Source organism: Pterocles gutturalis, unplaced genomic scaffold, assembly GCF_000699245.1.
Source record: "Pterocles gutturalis isolate BGI_N339 unplaced genomic scaffold, ASM69924v1 scaffold21494, whole genome shotgun sequence".
Classification (NCBI taxonomy): domain Eukaryota; kingdom Metazoa; phylum Chordata; class Aves; order Pterocliformes; family Pteroclidae; genus Pterocles; species Pterocles gutturalis.
This window is the reverse complement of record NW_010136282.1, coordinates 1,526-17,756: the sequence shown is the minus strand read 5'-3', so window position 1 is coordinate 17,756 and position 16,231 is coordinate 1,526. Positions and strand designations below refer to the sequence as shown.

General features: G+C 49.5%; 1 protein-coding gene across 3 annotated transcripts; it reads left to right on the top strand.

Annotated features, from left to right (window-relative positions):
- The first annotated feature begins 1,854 nt into the window (after window positions 1-1,854).
- Window positions 1,855-15,561, top strand: PFKFB3 (6-phosphofructo-2-kinase/fructose-2,6-biphosphatase 3). 3 transcript variants are annotated; one of them, XM_010082257.1, is made up of 14 exons: window positions 1,855-1,974; window positions 2,301-2,397; window positions 2,916-2,982; window positions 3,137-3,211; window positions 3,525-3,581; window positions 5,293-5,417; window positions 6,241-6,448; window positions 7,454-7,600; window positions 7,981-8,085; window positions 8,965-9,094; window positions 9,305-9,367; window positions 9,523-9,587; window positions 11,100-11,270; window positions 15,532-15,561. In XM_010082257.1, the coding sequence occupies exons 1-14, from the start codon at window positions 1,890-1,892 to the stop codon at window positions 15,559-15,561; spliced, it is 1,425 nt and encodes a 474-aa protein (XP_010080559.1). In that variant the 5' UTR covers window positions 1,855-1,889. The 3 variants fall into 3 exon arrangements, with proteins under 3 accessions (XP_010080559.1, XP_010080560.1, XP_010080561.1); XM_010082258.1 differs by lacking the exon at window positions 15,532-15,561 and adding an exon at window positions 12,407-12,433; XM_010082259.1 differs by lacking the exon at window positions 15,532-15,561 and adding an exon at window positions 12,407-12,433 and having other exon boundaries at window positions 9,523-9,662.
- The last annotated feature ends 670 nt before the right edge of the window (window positions 15,562-16,231 follow it).

The window sequence follows — 16,231 nt, the reverse complement described above, 5'->3', positions numbered from 1 at the left end:
CTCTTAGATAAGTTTTCTCATCTCTTGCCTGCTGAGTCTGCTTTGGTGAGACAGCCAAGCAGGAGATGGGTGACTCTTCTCTGCCCTTCCAGGCACCAGCGCTGTAACTCTTCCTTGCCTTTATTCGGTTCCTTTAGTTGTTGGATTTTATTTTTTTTATTAGAAGGGGAGGGGAATCCTGTAAGCTTTGTATGCTCTCTGGATACCTCTCTATTTGCTTGCCCTTCCCAGATCTCTGCTGAAAAAAATCTTCCCCAAGCCCAGGGAGCCCCTCGCATCCCCAAAGCACTCAGCCCACATCGCCTGGTCCCACCTGCAGGCAGAGCTCTCCGCCCAGCCTGTAATTAAGCTGTGATTTTATGGCTCTGCCACCAGCCACTCACTCCCTGCATTCCTTTCCCGTGAGGTCTCTGGCCTCACCGGCTGGATTGAAGGGTTGAGTGAGAAATTCCCCCGGAGGGTCTCGCCCAAATGGGGCTGGTCTCTGCCTTCCACGTGGAGGGCTCTTGGCTTGTCATGCAAAGGCAGCTGGCTAATCCAAATTCCATTAGGCATCGTTAAGATCTTCCTTTCCTGTATTTAAAGTGCTTGGCTTAGTGCCTCTCGTGTGCAGCACCATGTGAGAAGCAATTCTGCAGGGCAAACCCTGGAGAGAAGCAGGGGTGGGACATGGGAGAGGGATGCTGCCATGTTACATGGTCCACGGAATGTGTGGTCCGGATGCATCCCGTGATGCTGGGACCAGGCTGCGGAGGACTAAAAAAAAATTGCAAACTGCATTCCCAGTCTTACAACCATAGGTATTTTCTCCAAACTGAATAAGGAATTTAATTTTTGAAGGATTTATTGGGGGAGAAGCGATTCACCTGAGCAGCCTGGCAGCCGATTTGTCTGCATTTTGGCCATGGCATTCGGGTGAATTGGAGAGGAGTTTCTTTTCACTTGCCAAGTCTTCACCAAGTGACGCCTGTGGATTTATTTCCAGCTGTTTGACACAGACTCTTTTTACAACAACAAAAGAAACCCCAGCTTAAAACAGGTGTATGAGGAATAAGTCACTCCTATATTTCTACTTTTAAATGCCAGTGGTTCTGCAGTCCAGGAGCACTGCTGGTCTTCAGAAAAAAACCAGCTAGTTGATTGCATTTGCAAGTGTATTGGCTAAAAAGGTAACAAAAGTTTTTGGAAGGTGCTGTCTGTTGGTGAAGATCTCGGTGCAGACCTGGTGTTTCAGCACAGCAGCTGTATCTGAAGTGCACTGCTGTGGGGACTGGGCTAAAGTCCTTGGCCATCCTCTAGGTTTTCACAAAATTGGCCAAACCGTGGGAATGTGAGGTTGGAGTTGCCTTGATTTTCTTATTTGAAAATGGGGAAACTGAGGCACAGAAGTCCTGCAGGGAGCCTGGGGCAGCTGTGGGCTTCTTGCCTGCTTTGCAGCCATCAGGATGTTCTCCTCTTGCTGTGGCTGTCAGGCTGCCACTCCTGTCCCCTGGTTTGGGTGGCATCAGAATGAATTTGGGTCAGCAGGGCTTAGCTGGGGAAGTCGTGTCTCACCCGTGGGCAGTCACGAAGCCATCCACCATGCTCCCTGCTCTGACATGCTCATTCAGCAGATCCCATTGCAAAAATGAGTCTGCTCAAGGTTTTGGTTGTCCAGGCTCGTGAGAGGGATGCACAGGAGATACTGCAGAGATGATGGTGCATGGGGAGCAGAGGCTTTGGGTTTCCTCTAGGGGCTGAAGGACCTGGAGGAAGGTTGGGTCAAGAGCAAGTGCCTTGCAGGGTTGATACAAGATGAGCTGGAGGATGAATGGCTGCTCATGTTGTGCTTTCTTGTCCTCCTTGTAGCTTGTGGGCCGCAGCTTGCCAATTCCCCCACTGTGATAGTGATGGTTGGCCTCCCAGCCCGTGGGAAGACCTATATCTCCAAGAAGCTGACTCGCTACCTCAACTGGATCGGTGTCCCAACGAAAGGTGAGGCTTTCACTGGCTGCCTGGGGAAAGCACGTGGTCTGGGTCCTTGGGAGATGCTCAAGGAGCTTAGTCCCTTGGGGAGTGGAAGATGGTGGGGGATCTTTCCAAGATGCCATGGACCCAATATCCATGTCCTCCTGTTGCTTCTGCTGCAGCCCAGGTTCTCCTTCCATTTGAAGACCAAGGGATGTCCCTGAGCCCTTTGCTCTAAGGATGTCACTTCTTGGCCCATTGCTAGAAAGCATTATCTGCAGGAGCTGCACAGCTGAGTCAGGCTGTGCTGGTGCCTGCTCATGATTTTGATGGTCTTTGCCTTTCCCATGCAGTTTTCAACGTGGGGGAGTATCGCCGTGAGGCAGTGAAGCATTACAGCTCCTATGACTTCTTCCGCCCTGACAATGAGGAGGCCATGAAAGTCAGGAGGTAAGTGTGGGTGCCACGTCTGCACTCATTCATACCCAAGTCCCAAATGGGTGGTGAAGCCCATGGCTGGCAGTGGGGTTGCCCAGCTTGTTTGAGGGGGTGATGGACAGAAAATCTGGGCTCTAGCTTGAGATCTCCTTGCCTGCCTAAGGAGGGCCTGACTTGGGCACCAACAGCTGAAAACTGAAGTCATCAGGGCTTGGTAGCTTCAGGGTCACCAACGCATCCTCCATCAGTGATAGCCTAAATTCACCTTCAGGCTCAGTGATGCAGAGCGTGAGGTCTGCCATGAGGTTTGGTGTTTGGTTTTTCATCTACCATTGCCTCGGCCATGAAGACCATGCTTGGCATGCATGGCTCTTGTACTGTTAGCAGTCTGAAGGTGTCTTTCCTAAATGTCCCTGGGAAAAGGGGGGAAGGTGGCCAGGAGGAGCTGCAAAGCCTGCCCTCCCTGTGCTCTGGCTTCTGTGAGCATCTCTGAGGACATCAGGACCAGGCATCTCTCACATCTTTTGCAGGCAATGTGCCCTGGCTGCCTTGAGGGATGTCAAGCTGTACCTGACGGAGGAGGCTGGCCAGATTGCGGTAAGCTTGGAGATGTGCTCCATGGGCTTCGGCAGCAGTTCTGGTCCCAAAGATGCTGTACCCTGTGCAGTTTGCTCTGCAGTTCCTTCTCTGAGGAAGGGCTCAGTGGGAAACCAGGCACTCATGGGGCTAATGGAAATCTTTGATTTTAAAGGTTTTTGATGCCACCAATACCACGCGGGAGAGGAGAGGGATGATCCTAAACTTTGCCAAAGAAAATGGGTTCAAGGTTGGTACCATCAGGCTGCTGCCTGTATTGCATAGTCCCCATTGGTGTATCGTTGGCATTTTTTTTTTCTTCATTAACATGTTGTCTTTGTGATGCTCCTGTGTAAGGGGAATTTCACTGCTGGGTTTGTTGAAAAATATTAAACTCTTCCTTCATTCCCAATCCTGAGTCCTGGAGAAGGAAAGGGTGGGAGTGAAGCAGAGGGAGAGCTCTCTGGTCAAGGAGGGATGAGGTTGGGTTGAGCAAAAAGCTGGTGGAATGTTACAAACCTTGTTGCTGGCCTTCAGGTGAGCTTTGTTTTTCTTCTTCACAGGTGTTCTTCATTGAATCTGTCTGCAATGATCCCACGGTAGTTGCCTCCAATGTTATGGTAAGTGTGGAAGCATCTTGCTTTTGTTTTCCCTGTGTAGGATGTCACACCTGGGACCATCTGGTTTCTTATCTGAATGTCTTGCCAGGATTGATTGAGGATTAGGAGGTTCTTATCTTTTTGTGATCTATTTGTTCTGGGATGAGAAAGTGCCCTTTGTCTTCAGGACCCAGGGCCACCTAGATGTAATGAAAATAAAAGTTGTTGGAGCCTTTTGCCAGTTTCCTTACACGCTTTCTGCATTTTTGTTGATGTCCAGCTTGATATCAAGGAGAGAAATGTATTCAGGGTGCTTTGGTGACCCCCTGCAAAGTCCCAGTTCTTGGAAGCGGTGGATGTCGTTGGGAGTTTAAATCAGCTAAAATCTTGGTTGGGAGAGCAGCGTAAAGCATTGCATCCCGGCTCCTTTGGGAGCTGCTGGGGCTTTGGTTTCCCACCAGCAAAAGAGCTCTTTGTCCATTGAGCTTGGCTAAGGCAGGTAGATATGAATTGGTCTACCTAAGCTTGATTCGTGTGAAAGGAAGTGTCCTTTCCTCCACTGAGGTCTGCTCCACCCTTATCTCCAGTTGTACACCTGAACTTTGTGAGACATTTCAGTGTCTGGGAATGTGTCACAGGATACTCAAAGTCTGTGGGAAAGGTTTTGTCGGGTTTTGTTCTGCCCCCGGGATGGGTTCCACAAATGCTGCTGGGGCTAGAGTGTGGCTTTTGCTCCTGCTGGGAGCTGGCGTCCCATGATTATGGATCAGCTTTTTGGGAGGTTGCACACAGCCTTTTCCATAATGCTAATAAAATGCTCAGTTTGCTCTATCCTTTTTTTTTTCTTCTTCTTTTTTTTTTTTTTTTCTTCTTTGCAACACCCTGAAGCTGTATTTTTTAGGAGGATTTAATCCCTTTCTTTGGAAACTAGCTCTTGAAGGGGGAGAAAATGAGCTATTAGCTGAGTGTAGGTTTTTGCTTCATGGGGTGCTGCAGATGAATGGTGCTCTTAGCGCTGGGATCAGTGTGGAAGATACACTGCGGGCCTGGGGCGCTGCTGTACACATCGGTTGGTTGTGTTATCCTGTTGGTTTCAGGTTTGCTTGTGAAATTACTAATGTGTAATGCTGCTGCTCAAACCGAAATCTTCAGGAAAAATAGCCTGTTAGAGTAGTTCAGGCAGAACTTAGTCTATGGGAGCTCTGGATATTCACATTGCCCATTTCTAGCATCTTTTCAGCGTGGAGCAAATAATCCCCAGAACAGGGTTGAATGCTGTTATCCTGCTGCCTCAGATGGTGGACAACCAGGTTGACCTCTAACTCCTGGGAGCTTTATTCACTCAAAAGGCCCAGGACAAGAATCTTGTCTAAGCTTATGCACTTTCTGTCCTCAGCTTGAACTGTTTAAACTTGGTGCTTTTCTTTAACCATGAGAAAAGCTCAGTTTTCCCACTGTGTTGGGTGGTGAGGTGCTACCTCAACTCTTGGGAGAACAGGAGCAGCCTGGTACGCATCTGTACTGGTCATGCAGTGGTTTATACTGGATTTTCTCACCTTGTGGTTAGCTTTGGGTCTCGTTTGCTTGTTTTCTGTCCTATGATAAGTGATGACTACAAAGCATCTCGATTGATAGCTGTATCTTGGCAGGACTTTGAAATTAGAGATGAATATGGTCTGGTTTGGAAAGCTTCCTCACCTCTCCTTGCGGTGTGTTTTTTCCCTTGCTGCAGGAAGTAAAATTGTCCAGCCCTGATTACCGGGACTGTAATTCAACCGATGCCATGGAGGACTTCATGAAGAGGATCAATTGTTACCAGGCCAGCTACCAGCCGCTTGACCCAGATGATTATGACCGGTAAGAGACTTTGCTGACTTCTGAACTGGCTTGAATGCCTTTCTTCTCCCAGGAAAGGGGTAATGAAGTATGGAGCTGTATTTCACTTTGTCTCCAAATACATGACTGCTCTAGAATAACGTATGGCCAAGCTTCACCCTGAATTCAGGCTTCTTCCTTGACAATGCTGCTTTTCCCCAGCTCTATGCCAGGGAGTCGGGTGCTGAAACCTTCCCAGGCTCTCCTGGGCTCAGCTATACTGGTTACAACCTTGTTCTGCAGGTCTAAATCCAAAGGGTTTAGAAAAGGACTTGGGTTTGAGTGTTTCTGAGGTGCTTTTGTCATTGTCCCAGTTAAAGGAAAGGGACTGCTTGGACAGGCTCAGACCACAAAGCTGAGCAAGCCCTGTGGCTCCCGCCTAGTTGTGTGCCCTGGGAAGACCTTTGCAGTCCTGCAGGACCATGGAGGCACCTCCCAGCCTTTCCATTGCTCACGAATACATCCGTGTGCCCTGGGTGGATTATCTCGGTCCTGCTGAGCCCTGTCCTGGAGAGAAATCTGCTCCCTGGCTAGTCCTGTTTAATCCTCTTTACTGCTGCAAGGAGGAATGGCGATTACACTCGTGTTACTGAGCTTTCCATGAATTGCCGTTACCTGTTGGCTTCCTGTTGAAAATAGCCTGCAGGAAATCCTCTTAGCTGTTTGATTATGTTGACTGAGATACCTCACAAGGCTGTTTTTTTGAGGATTATGTATGGGTTTGTGGTTTGTTTGTTTGTTTGTTTTTTATTTTATTTTTTTTTTCCCTGCTGGCACCCTCTCATCCTTGCTGTGCTTTCCCTAGGGAGCTTTCTCTCATCAAAGTCATCGACGTTGGCCGGCGGTTCCTGGTCAACAGGGTTCAGGATCACATCCAGAGCAGGATTGTTTACTACCTGATGAACATCCATGTCCAGCCCCGCACCATTTATCTCTGTCGCCATGGTGAAAGCGAGTTCAACCTCAAGGGGAGGATTGGAGGGGACTCAGGCCTCTCCAACAGGGGCAAGAAGGTGAGGCAGAAGGGAGTATTCCCCTGTGGCTTCTAGGAGTGATTTGGCTGTAGTAGATGCCATGTATTGGGTTAAATGTATATTTGGTAACAGCTGGGGTGCTCAGAGGATCCATCTGCCCCATCCCTGGAGGGGTTCAAGGCCAGGCTGGATGAGGCTTTGAGCAACCTGGGCTAGTGGGAGGTGTCCCTGCCCGTGGCAGGGGGGTTGGAACTCAATAATCTTCAAGGACCCTTCCAACCCAAACCATTTTGTGATTCTATGATCTATATAGGGCTGGTTAAATTGTTAAATTTGGGCTTGGGCATGACCTCAAAACAAGACTTTCCAGCCATCAACATTGCATGTAGGGTTGCATGTATTTAGGGGTTAACAGAGGCTGGGCTGCAGAAATCTCTAGGAGAGAAGGATATGAGTATCTTCATTGAGGTGGTTCAGACCTTGCACAGTCAGGGCCGGATGTAGAAGGACTGCTGCCACCCTTCGGTAGGGATAGCCAATGCCAAGGGTGCTTTCAGATTGTTCACCACTTGATTCTTCAAAATGTGGTCAAGTGCACTGCTTCAGGGAGGGTTCATAGCTATTTAAAGTCCAAATGGAGTCATTTGAGGTGTGACTATGATCAAGGGTTACAGGACACCTCGATTTAGCTCTATGACAAATAAGCAGAGCTGTGGTTAAGGGTGGCCAGGGATCTTCCATAGCGTTGCAGGAGAGCCCAGGCTGTGGTGCTGTTTCTTGGCTGCTAATGTTGTTCCTTGATGACATTAGGTTGCCGCTTTCTCTCTGTTCTCCTACCCCTTGTAGCTTTTGGAGATCATTGCATGTGTGGCTGCTTTTCACCTCAGAGCAGAATCCTAATACATCTGCCCATGGAAGGCAAAGGAGGTCCTGGAGAAGGCCACATTTACTGGGAAGCTGGGAAGAAGGCCCAAGGCCATTTACTGGGAAGCTGTGGATCAGGAATCAACCTTTTTTTTTTTTTTTTTCTTTTCTGCCCCACAGTTTGCAGTGGCATTGAACAAGTTTGTTGAGGAGCAGAACCTGAAGGACCTCAAAGTCTGGACCAGCCAACTAAAGAGAACAATCCAAACAGCAGAAGCTCTCCAACTGCCCTACGAGCAGTGGAAGGCGCTGAATGAAATCGATGCTGTAAGTATCTTTGATTGCGGTGGGAACAGCTGGATCATGCTTAGTTGCTGCTTGGCAGAGAGGGTGACACCACCAACCTTCTCACTTTTGCCTAAATCTCACCTTTTGTGGGGAGATTTTCCTTCTGTGGGAAAGGATAGTACTTCTGCTGCAGTACTCACAACTTGGCTTCTGATCTTAGCTTTACCTTGTGCAGATGCTTCAAGATGTTGACTTGAATTAGCACATTAAAATGATTTTTTGCTTGGAACTTCTCTGTAGCGGACCACTCAGAGGGTTGTAGACAATTGCTTTGGAGAAGTTTTTGCATGTTTGGTGTGCTGATGCTTCTTTTTCACTTGAGCGTGTCCAGTGACCTCACGGATGTTCTGTTCTGGCAGGGTGTGTGTGAAGAAATGACATACGAAGAAATCAGGGAGCAGCATCCAGAAGAATTTGCTTTACGTGACCAGGATAAATATTACTACCGCTATCCTTCTGGGGAGGTAGGTCTATAAGGAGACCTTCAGAGATGTGACTCTTACTTGAAACGTGGCCTTCTTATCTTCATGCTGTCCTCTAAGCTTGGAGTAGAGGAGCAGCAAGTGCTCCAAGAAACTAGAATCAAGAAAGGTCAGGGCTCCCACTTGCCTTTTGTATTGAGCTCTTGTGAAATCTTGGTGCGTAAAGATCTCATTAAGATATTTATCGCTTAATAAGCAGTCCCACTGACTTGATAGCAAACTAGTAAGAAGGAGGCTCTGGAGGTTTCTAGTCCAATCTCCTCCATTACATCCACTCAAAGTGTTGTGCTGTCCCAGTTTCCTTAATTTCCAAAGAAGTAATTTCTACCCCTGCTCTCAGTATCATTCCCTAAGGGTTGATGTTGATATCTCTATTCTTGGCAAACTGCTTTCAGGGTGTGACACAATGAGGTGGGAATTGACATCAGTTCTGGATAACACTTTAGGTTGTGAATTGGGCTTTTTATCCCCAAATTAAAAGTTGCATCCGTAGACATTTGGGAAAAATCTTTGGAGACATCCTCATGACAGCAGGTCTAACATGTTTGGGGATGTCTGAGACTGACTCTGAGTACCTGGGGTTCCCTCTGGCTGTCTTCTTTTTGAAGTCCTTCAAAACCCTGGAAATTTTCGGATTGTTCCAGACTTTTCAGAACTTAAAAATCCTGTAGAAAAACAGATTTCAAGATGAAAGTTTTGAAGATGAGGATTTGTTGAACTTTGCTTTTTTTTTTTTAGCAGTAACTATGTTGGTTTAGTCAGAGGTATGAAATCAATAGATGCAACAAGGACCATTGTTTCTCGTGAGATGCTTGTTTTCTTGACTCTGTGCCATAGCTTCTTTCCCTTCTTCTGTCTCAGTCCTACCAAGATCTGGTGCAGCGCCTAGAGCCGGTCATCATGGAGCTGGAGAGACAAGAGAACGTCCTTGTGATCTGTCACCAGGCTGTCATGCGCTGTCTCCTGGCGTACTTCCTAGACAAGAGCGCAGGTGAGTTCCTTGTCCCTGGGAGGTGGATTAATCCTGCTGGAGGAGGGATGATGGATGGAGCTCTGATGAGATGAGAGACGCACTCAGGACCAAGGAGGGCCTGGGGCACGCATCTCTTTGGTGTGGGATGGCCTTAGCTGTTGAGAAAGATGTCTGAGCCTGCTTTCAGAGAGGGGATGGGATAACCCTCCTGGTTTGCTTTCTCTGCAGATGAAATGCCGTACCTGAAATGTCCCCTTCACACAGTCTTGAAGCTGACCCCGGTGGCCTATGGTAAGTGGGGCCTTTCTAAAGGCCGAGGGGTTTGACTGGTACCTCCTCCTGAATCCAAGCTGGCTCTGGGAGAAAAGCAGGGCTCTGGTGTGGAGCATCCTGTGCCTGTTGGGTTTGCTGATGGCCCACCTGTCTCTTTGTCTTCCTTTCTCCAGGCTGCCGGGTGGAGTCCATCTCACTCAACATTGAAGCCGTCAACACCCACAGGGAACGGCTGGAGGTGAGTGTTGCTTTTCCTCAGAGCCATCCCTTGGTGTCCCCCTCCTTTACCCTAGGGTCAGCTGGCAGTGAGGATGCCTGGGGTGGGCATGGGGAGATTGCTCAGCTGGATGCTCAGAAGTGCTGCTGGAGGACTGGAGCATCAGATGGGTTCTTGCTCTGCAAAGATGTGGCTGGTTGAGGGTTTTCCAAGGGAAAAGGACTGTTGCATGTGCCTGCTTGCCAGTGTGTTTGCCCAGATTAGAACTGTCCCAGAGAAAGCTCCTCCCTGGTCTTTGAATTTCGCCTGTGCAGTCATCTGCTCACCCGAGCAGGGAATGGAGCAGTGGACAGAGAAGGTGACTTCTCCCACGTCTCCCAACTGGCTGGCAAAGCCCAGGCTCAATGCCTTGCCCAGCATCTCCTGCCCTGGTGTTTTTTTCCTGCCATGCCCACAGCTCTGTGGGGCTACCAGAGTGCCGTTGTGTAGAGTGGGAGGTCTGGTGCTGGGCTGGGGGTGCTGTGGGGAGGAGACCACCGTAGGGTCAGGTCTCTCTGACCTGTGCTCCACTGGGAGCTCAGAGGCCAGAGCAAGGGACACCAGCGCAGTGTCCCCCCCACCCAAGGGGGACCCCAGAGACACTGACAGTGCTTATGTCCCGGGACCTTTCCAACTTGCACTTAGTGGTGATGGAGCCTGTCTGGATGTTGGACGATCAGAGCCATCCCCTTTTGGCCCCCATCTAATTTTCTTTGCTTCCCAACCTCAGCAGGCAGCAACATCTGAGCTGCCTCTCCTTCCCCACAGCTGTAGGGGAGGAAGGAGGTTCTTTCCCCCGCCATGGGGGACCATGAACACCCTTCTCCACCACCCTCGCTGGGGCTGGCAGGAGAGCCAGGGGCTGTGGGTAGGATGGAGTGAGACGCGTGCGAAGCGCTTGGGTCCTTCTGCTCAGCTGTGTGGACGCTGCCCCTCCATCCCACCGCGCTTGAGTTGGAGCTTGGCGCCGTGCCAACCCTTGCTGGCTGCTCTGCCCCCCCACTTCCCAAATCTTGGCTCGTCTTCCCTCTTCTTGCTTTCACACCCCTCCCTGGGTCAAAGGGACCGGCTTCGAGGAGGAGACTGACGGGCGCCTCTTTCTGTCATGGAAAGTCATGGCTTTTGATTACCACTATGGTTTTTTAGCAATCTGTATTTACTTTTTTTTGTGAGCAGAGGCTCGGGTCAGGAGAAAGTCTGTCTCATTTCTGGGTGCGGGGCCTTTTTGGTTTTTTTTCCTCCCCTTCTTGGGAAATCACACCGAATTCTTGAATATTTTGCATTAGGGTTTGGTTTTTTTTTTTTCGTGTCAAGAGCCTTTCAATTTATCCTTTGCATATCAACAGCGATTGTGGGGAAAAACAAGAGGCTGCTTTAAGAAAAAAACCAAAACAACCTGCTTCTTTTTTTCCTTTATAACTGTCGCCTTCTTCCCTTTATTTTATTTTTTTTTTTATTTACTCTTTTTTTTTTCTTTGTCTCACTCTAATTTAGGAAGCAAAGAAGGGACCTAACCCGCTCATGAGACGTAATAGCGTTACCCCTCTAGCAAGCCCAGAGCCCACCAAAAAACCTCGCATCAACAGCTTTGAGGAGCATGTGGCTGTTTCTTCTGCCCTGCCAGGCTGTGTTCCTCAGGAAGTGCCCACGCAGATGCCGGGACCAGTCTTGGTTTGATTTTTTTTTTCCTGTTAAGATTTATGTTTTTTTTTTTTTTTTTTTTTTTCTTTTTTTGTTTTTTTCTGTTATTCTTGTTGTTTTATTGTTTGTTGTCCTCCTGTCGCTTCTGAAGCTGGGAAACGGCTTGCACTTGTCGCAACCTGTGCTGCTGTCTCTGAGATGCATCTTTGTCCCATGGCTGCTGTCCATCCCTGCTTTGAGTTGGTTTCGGGAGCACCCGGTGAAGCGTCACTGGCAAACCTCTGTTGGGTTTTGAGAGCATCATAAACTCCCCTCAAAGCTCTAGGCTGTATTAATTTATTGCCTTCACCATCTGGCATCATGCTGTCAACCCCCTGGAGTGGGAAGACCGATGGGCTCATGTCTTCCCCCTGGATGCACCCAGCTCTGGTCTAGACCTTGGCGTTGCAATAAAGCAAATTTTCTTGTGCTTCCTTTGAGAAGGAGCTACTAGGACTCATCTTGGACTGGAGGGGTCTCCTCCTTCCCGGGGAAATAGTAAAAATAGACCAAGACTGAGTAGAAGCCTCTTGGCATGGTGAACCTGGTTGCCTTCTGCAGCCGTGGGGTATGCTGTGATGCTTATGTGTCCTCTCCACCTTCACCCACCCAAGAAGGGAGGTAGAAAGAGACCTTACTTGCTGCACACTTCTGCAGGTACAAAACCCCCCTCCCTCTGCTTGGTGAGGAGTTGGGAAGGTACCAGAGAAGCAGCTGGAGACATATAGGAGCCCCTTCGCCATGCTGCCCTTCCCACCAGCTGCCTGTTGGATCTTGCTTGTCTCACCCACCCCGCCTTCGCGTTGTCTGTGTTGTGTGGTGTCCTCTCGCCCTTCCTCGGCCAGGTCCTGGGCAGGTTAGGAAGGGTGCTGTGCTCCTCCAACCGCTCTGCTTGGTGGCCTCTTCGCATGAGCCTTCCTACCCCATCAAGCACCGAGTGGGGCAACTCGGTCTTTCAGGGCTTCGCTTGGGCTGGTTGAGTCTTGCAACAAACCCTCTGCCAGCTTTGGGTTTGGAAGCTCTTGCTATTCGGGAGCCCCTCGCTATCGTCCGGTGTCCTCTGCTCGGTCTCGCGCGGTGTTACTGACACCTCTCTCTCCGTTCTCTCTGTCTCTCTGCAGCCTTTACTAGGGAAGGCATGCCTGTAAGTACCTCCTTGCGTCTTATTTCCCCCCTCGCCCTCTTTCCATGCCTCTTGCCATCCCACTGGTTGTTTTGTTGTTGCTGTGAAACTTGGCAGGGCATGGACTTCTTGGAGTTAATATTCTGTGTGTGTGTGGGATTTGCGTATGTCTTAGGAAGGGTAAAGAGGAGACTATGGGTGTTGCATTGTCCAACCCCTAGGTATCCTAGCTTGATTAAATCATAGAATGATAGAACGGTTTGGGTTGGAAGGGACCTTAAAGACCATCTAGTTCCAACCCCCTGCCATGGGTAGGGACAACTTCCACTAGATGAGGTTACTCAAAGCAAATGTCCCAACTTTGTTGAGAACTGAAGCAAATTATCAATTGCCCTCTATCAGTGTCTAAGTTCCCTGCCTCCTCCTTGGACAGTCACAGGATGGGAGATGCTGTGGGGTTTTCCTGGGGTATCTCCTCTGCGATAGCACATCGCACTGGAGGTGATAGACCCAGGTGGTCTGACCTTCCCAGGGTATCCCAGTTGTGTCTACGAGTGATGGCACCAGATTGATCTCTGAGAAGGTTCTGACCTCGGCTCCAAGCAGGGTTTTATGGCCTGTATGGGAGCAGAGTGTGCTTACTGGAGCTGGACTGATCCTGGGTCCTGGCACCTGCAATTCTCCAAACCTGGATTTTGGGAACAGTCTGCCTAGATCTCTTGGGCAGAGTAGAGGGAAGAATATTGTCCTCTAGCTCTAGTAAGAAAGCAAGATGCCTTGATCATTTAATATGCTAATTATGAATAATCAAGGCTTTGGCAGCTTGGCTCAGTGCTGTTAGATCCTTGTGTAATAAGGACAGGACAGCTTCTGGATAAATTTGAAGCCTTTGGACTTAATTCATGCTATGTCATTGAGTTGAGAGCAGCAGTTGGTGGAAGCTGTGCTCAAATGTCTTCTCGAAGACCAGGGAGCCTTTGGGGCTGAGCTGAGGCTGGGGTAATGCCCAGGGGTCTTTGTGCCCCCTGTAGAGCTGTTAAGATAACATGCAACCCTGTCCTGGTTTGTTTTATGGGTTGAAGATGGAGGAATCTGCTACAACATGGCCAGGCCTCAGCCCTGCTTGCACGTAACTGCTGGTGAACCTCATGCTTCTTCCTCTTTTAGAGTAAATATTTTTGAGAAAAGGGAATTTAGGAAGGTGACACTTGGCATTGCTGGTGGACAGGTTAGGGAAGATCATCATGCTCCTGGACAAATGTAGAGATAGAGTTGCTCAGCCTGGCCTGCATGTCTGCACTCCTTTCCTTGCTGCTCATGGGCACAAAAGCCCCTGATGAAGTGTCTGGTCTTCCTGGGTTTCTTTGAAAGCATTTTTTGTTTCTTTATCTATCCCTCTATCCACCTTTTTCCCATCTATGTAATAAAAAGCACTGCATGTCTCAGTGTTGGCTGGGACACTGAAAACAGGCTCCGATGTTGAGTTTGGGAGATGGGTGTGTCAGGTTTTGCTAGGCCAGGAGCTCCGCTGGAGCAGGCAGTGATGGTACCCATCCCAGCTGTAGGCTGGCAGCAGCAAGTTTAAAATCTCCAGCTGCTGGGAGCCTGCCTCCACCTACTAGTGTGGGGCTTAAAGGCTGCTTTTGAGGGAGCAAAGAAGACACCCCAAACCAAAGACTTGGTGTCAAGTACCTCTCTTGGAGGCTGTTGCATCATATGTGCATGAGTTGGGTCCTCACTATGTCCCACCACAACCCATATGGGGTCAGGTGAGGTGGAAGGTGCCTCCTTCCCAATTAGCACCATGGGACTTGATTGGCAATTGGGCGCTTCATTGCATCAGCTCTCACTGTTGGTGTCTTGACCCCCGTCCAGGAGGACCAGGACACCTGGAGAGGCTGGGGCCATGGCTGTGTACCTCAGAGTCCTCCTGACTGTGGGAATCAAGCCAGATTGGGGTGGTGGGACTACCTGGCATGATGATGATTTCTTTTTCCTTTTGCTGGGTTTATGGTCAGAAGTGCACTTTTTAACAACAACCTGATCCCCCCCTCCCTTCTTCTCCCCTTCACTTTTCATGCTTAAAGACGACCTGTTTGTCACTTTCTCAAAGTTTTCTCTTTACTAATATTTCCAAGGTAAATGGCTGTGGTGCATGTGGCTTTTCCTAACCCTCCTCCTGTCTCCTTAGATAACAAGAGAACAGCTCAACCCACTCTGCCTCTCTGCCTCGTAGCCTGGCCGGGATTCCTGGTGCTTGTAAGAGGCAGTTTAGGTAGTAAAAGCAAAAAAAAAAAAAAAAAGAAAAATGTTGAGAATCTTTCCTAGCTGTTTCCTAGTCCTTTTTTCCCCACCCTGTTTTGTGTAGTTTTGTGAATTGGGAAATGTCCTTGTTGTGGTCATCTCCCGTTGGGTTCCTCCTCCAGCCACCCCCCTTGGGGCTGGTTCTGCTTGTGTATAGCTGGTTGTCTCTGGTTTTGTGGTGCCCATTGTCACCACCCCGCTCTAGGGCTGCGTCTGAAGCAGCTCTAGGGCCCGTGAAAACTCATGGGGTGTGAACTGTCAGAGTGGGTGCTCGTGCCGGTGGCTGGTCCCCATGCCGGCTCCTCGGCACAGCTGGTGTTGCCTCTTCTTGGCAGTGCCAAGGATGGACAAACAGTGACCTCCTCCTTGGTGGGCAGTGGGGGGACACTGCCCACCCTCAGTGGAAAAAAGAGAGAGATGATGTTCAATTGGGCTCCTTGAATGGGCACCATGGTCCTCTGTCACCTTGCCTTGCACAGACCAAAGAGCAGCTTCAAAAACGCAGACTGAGTGGGATGAGAGGGTTATTTTGGTTTTTAGCTCAATTTTTAGGGATGTCTCTGCCAAATTCCCACCCTCCAGTTAAACCTGGGCAATGCTTGAGTAAGGGGCATGGGTAGGAAGTTGGAGCATCCCCCAAACCTCTCTCCTTGGGTGGACAGTGTCCTCTCCTCTGTGGTGGATGCTTTCATAGTGACTTGGGTGGTGGCTTTGTTACTCCCTGCATCCCCCTTCTTGATGTGCACGTAGAAGATTCTGCCAGGATGTGGTCCAGCCTGAGCACAACCCCTAACCCCAGTCCTTCCTCTCTCATTGCAGAACATGAACAACTCGCAGAAGCCGTCGTGACTCCATTGGCACTGTCGCGAGGCCACCAGCGATGCCAGCTTCCCATCCCATCGCCATTTCCGAAGCTTGCTTATCAACCGGTCTCCTCCGTCTGCGGCGAGGTTGACCCTCAGCTGTTTCTACCCACGCCCGTTCATCCGCCAACCGCTCTGCTGAAGGGGGGAGAGATGCAGGAGAGCGGAAGAGAGGAGCCGAGCTCCCCCGGGGTCACCACCAGTTCTTTAGGCTGCAACGTTTGACTCTCCTCTCCGGCGTCCTGTTAGATCGTAGCAAGCTGTAAAGTGCTTCTAGCGCACAGGAGTTTAATTTTCCTCTGTAAGCGGTTTTTGATCTCCTTTTGTATAGACGATGGGTACCCATCCGCCTCCGGGTGGGTTGTATATATGTGGATGGTGCGGGGTTAGCAGAGAAATAGGGGGGAAGAGGGAGGAGTGAAGGGGTTTTGCATTTTTTTTTTAATTAATATTATTGTTATTATTAATTAATTACTTTTCAAGAAATCCCCTAACGCACTGTGCTGCAGTCCTTTACCCACGCTACAGCCTGTCGCACACGCACAGCCTGGCTCCCCCAAGCCCACGAGCACCAGGAGAAGGCAGTTGTGTGAAGCCCTTTGGCGAGAACTGCTGGGTTTAACCAAAAAAAACCCAACCCAAAACATATGCTTTTT

Coding starts and splice junctions, on each gene's coding strand:
- PFKFB3 (XM_010082259.1), top strand. CDS start 1,890: ATGGTTGGCCTCCCAGCCCGTGGGAAGACCTATATCTCCAAGAAGCTG. Junction 1,975..2,300: donor GATCGGTGTCCCAACGAAAG/GTGAGGCTTTCA, acceptor TTTCCCATGCAG/TTTTCAACGTGGGGGAGTAT. Junction 9,368..9,522: donor GCTGACCCCGGTGGCCTATG/GTAAGTGGGGCC, acceptor TCCTTTCTCCAG/GCTGCCGGGTGGAGTCCATC.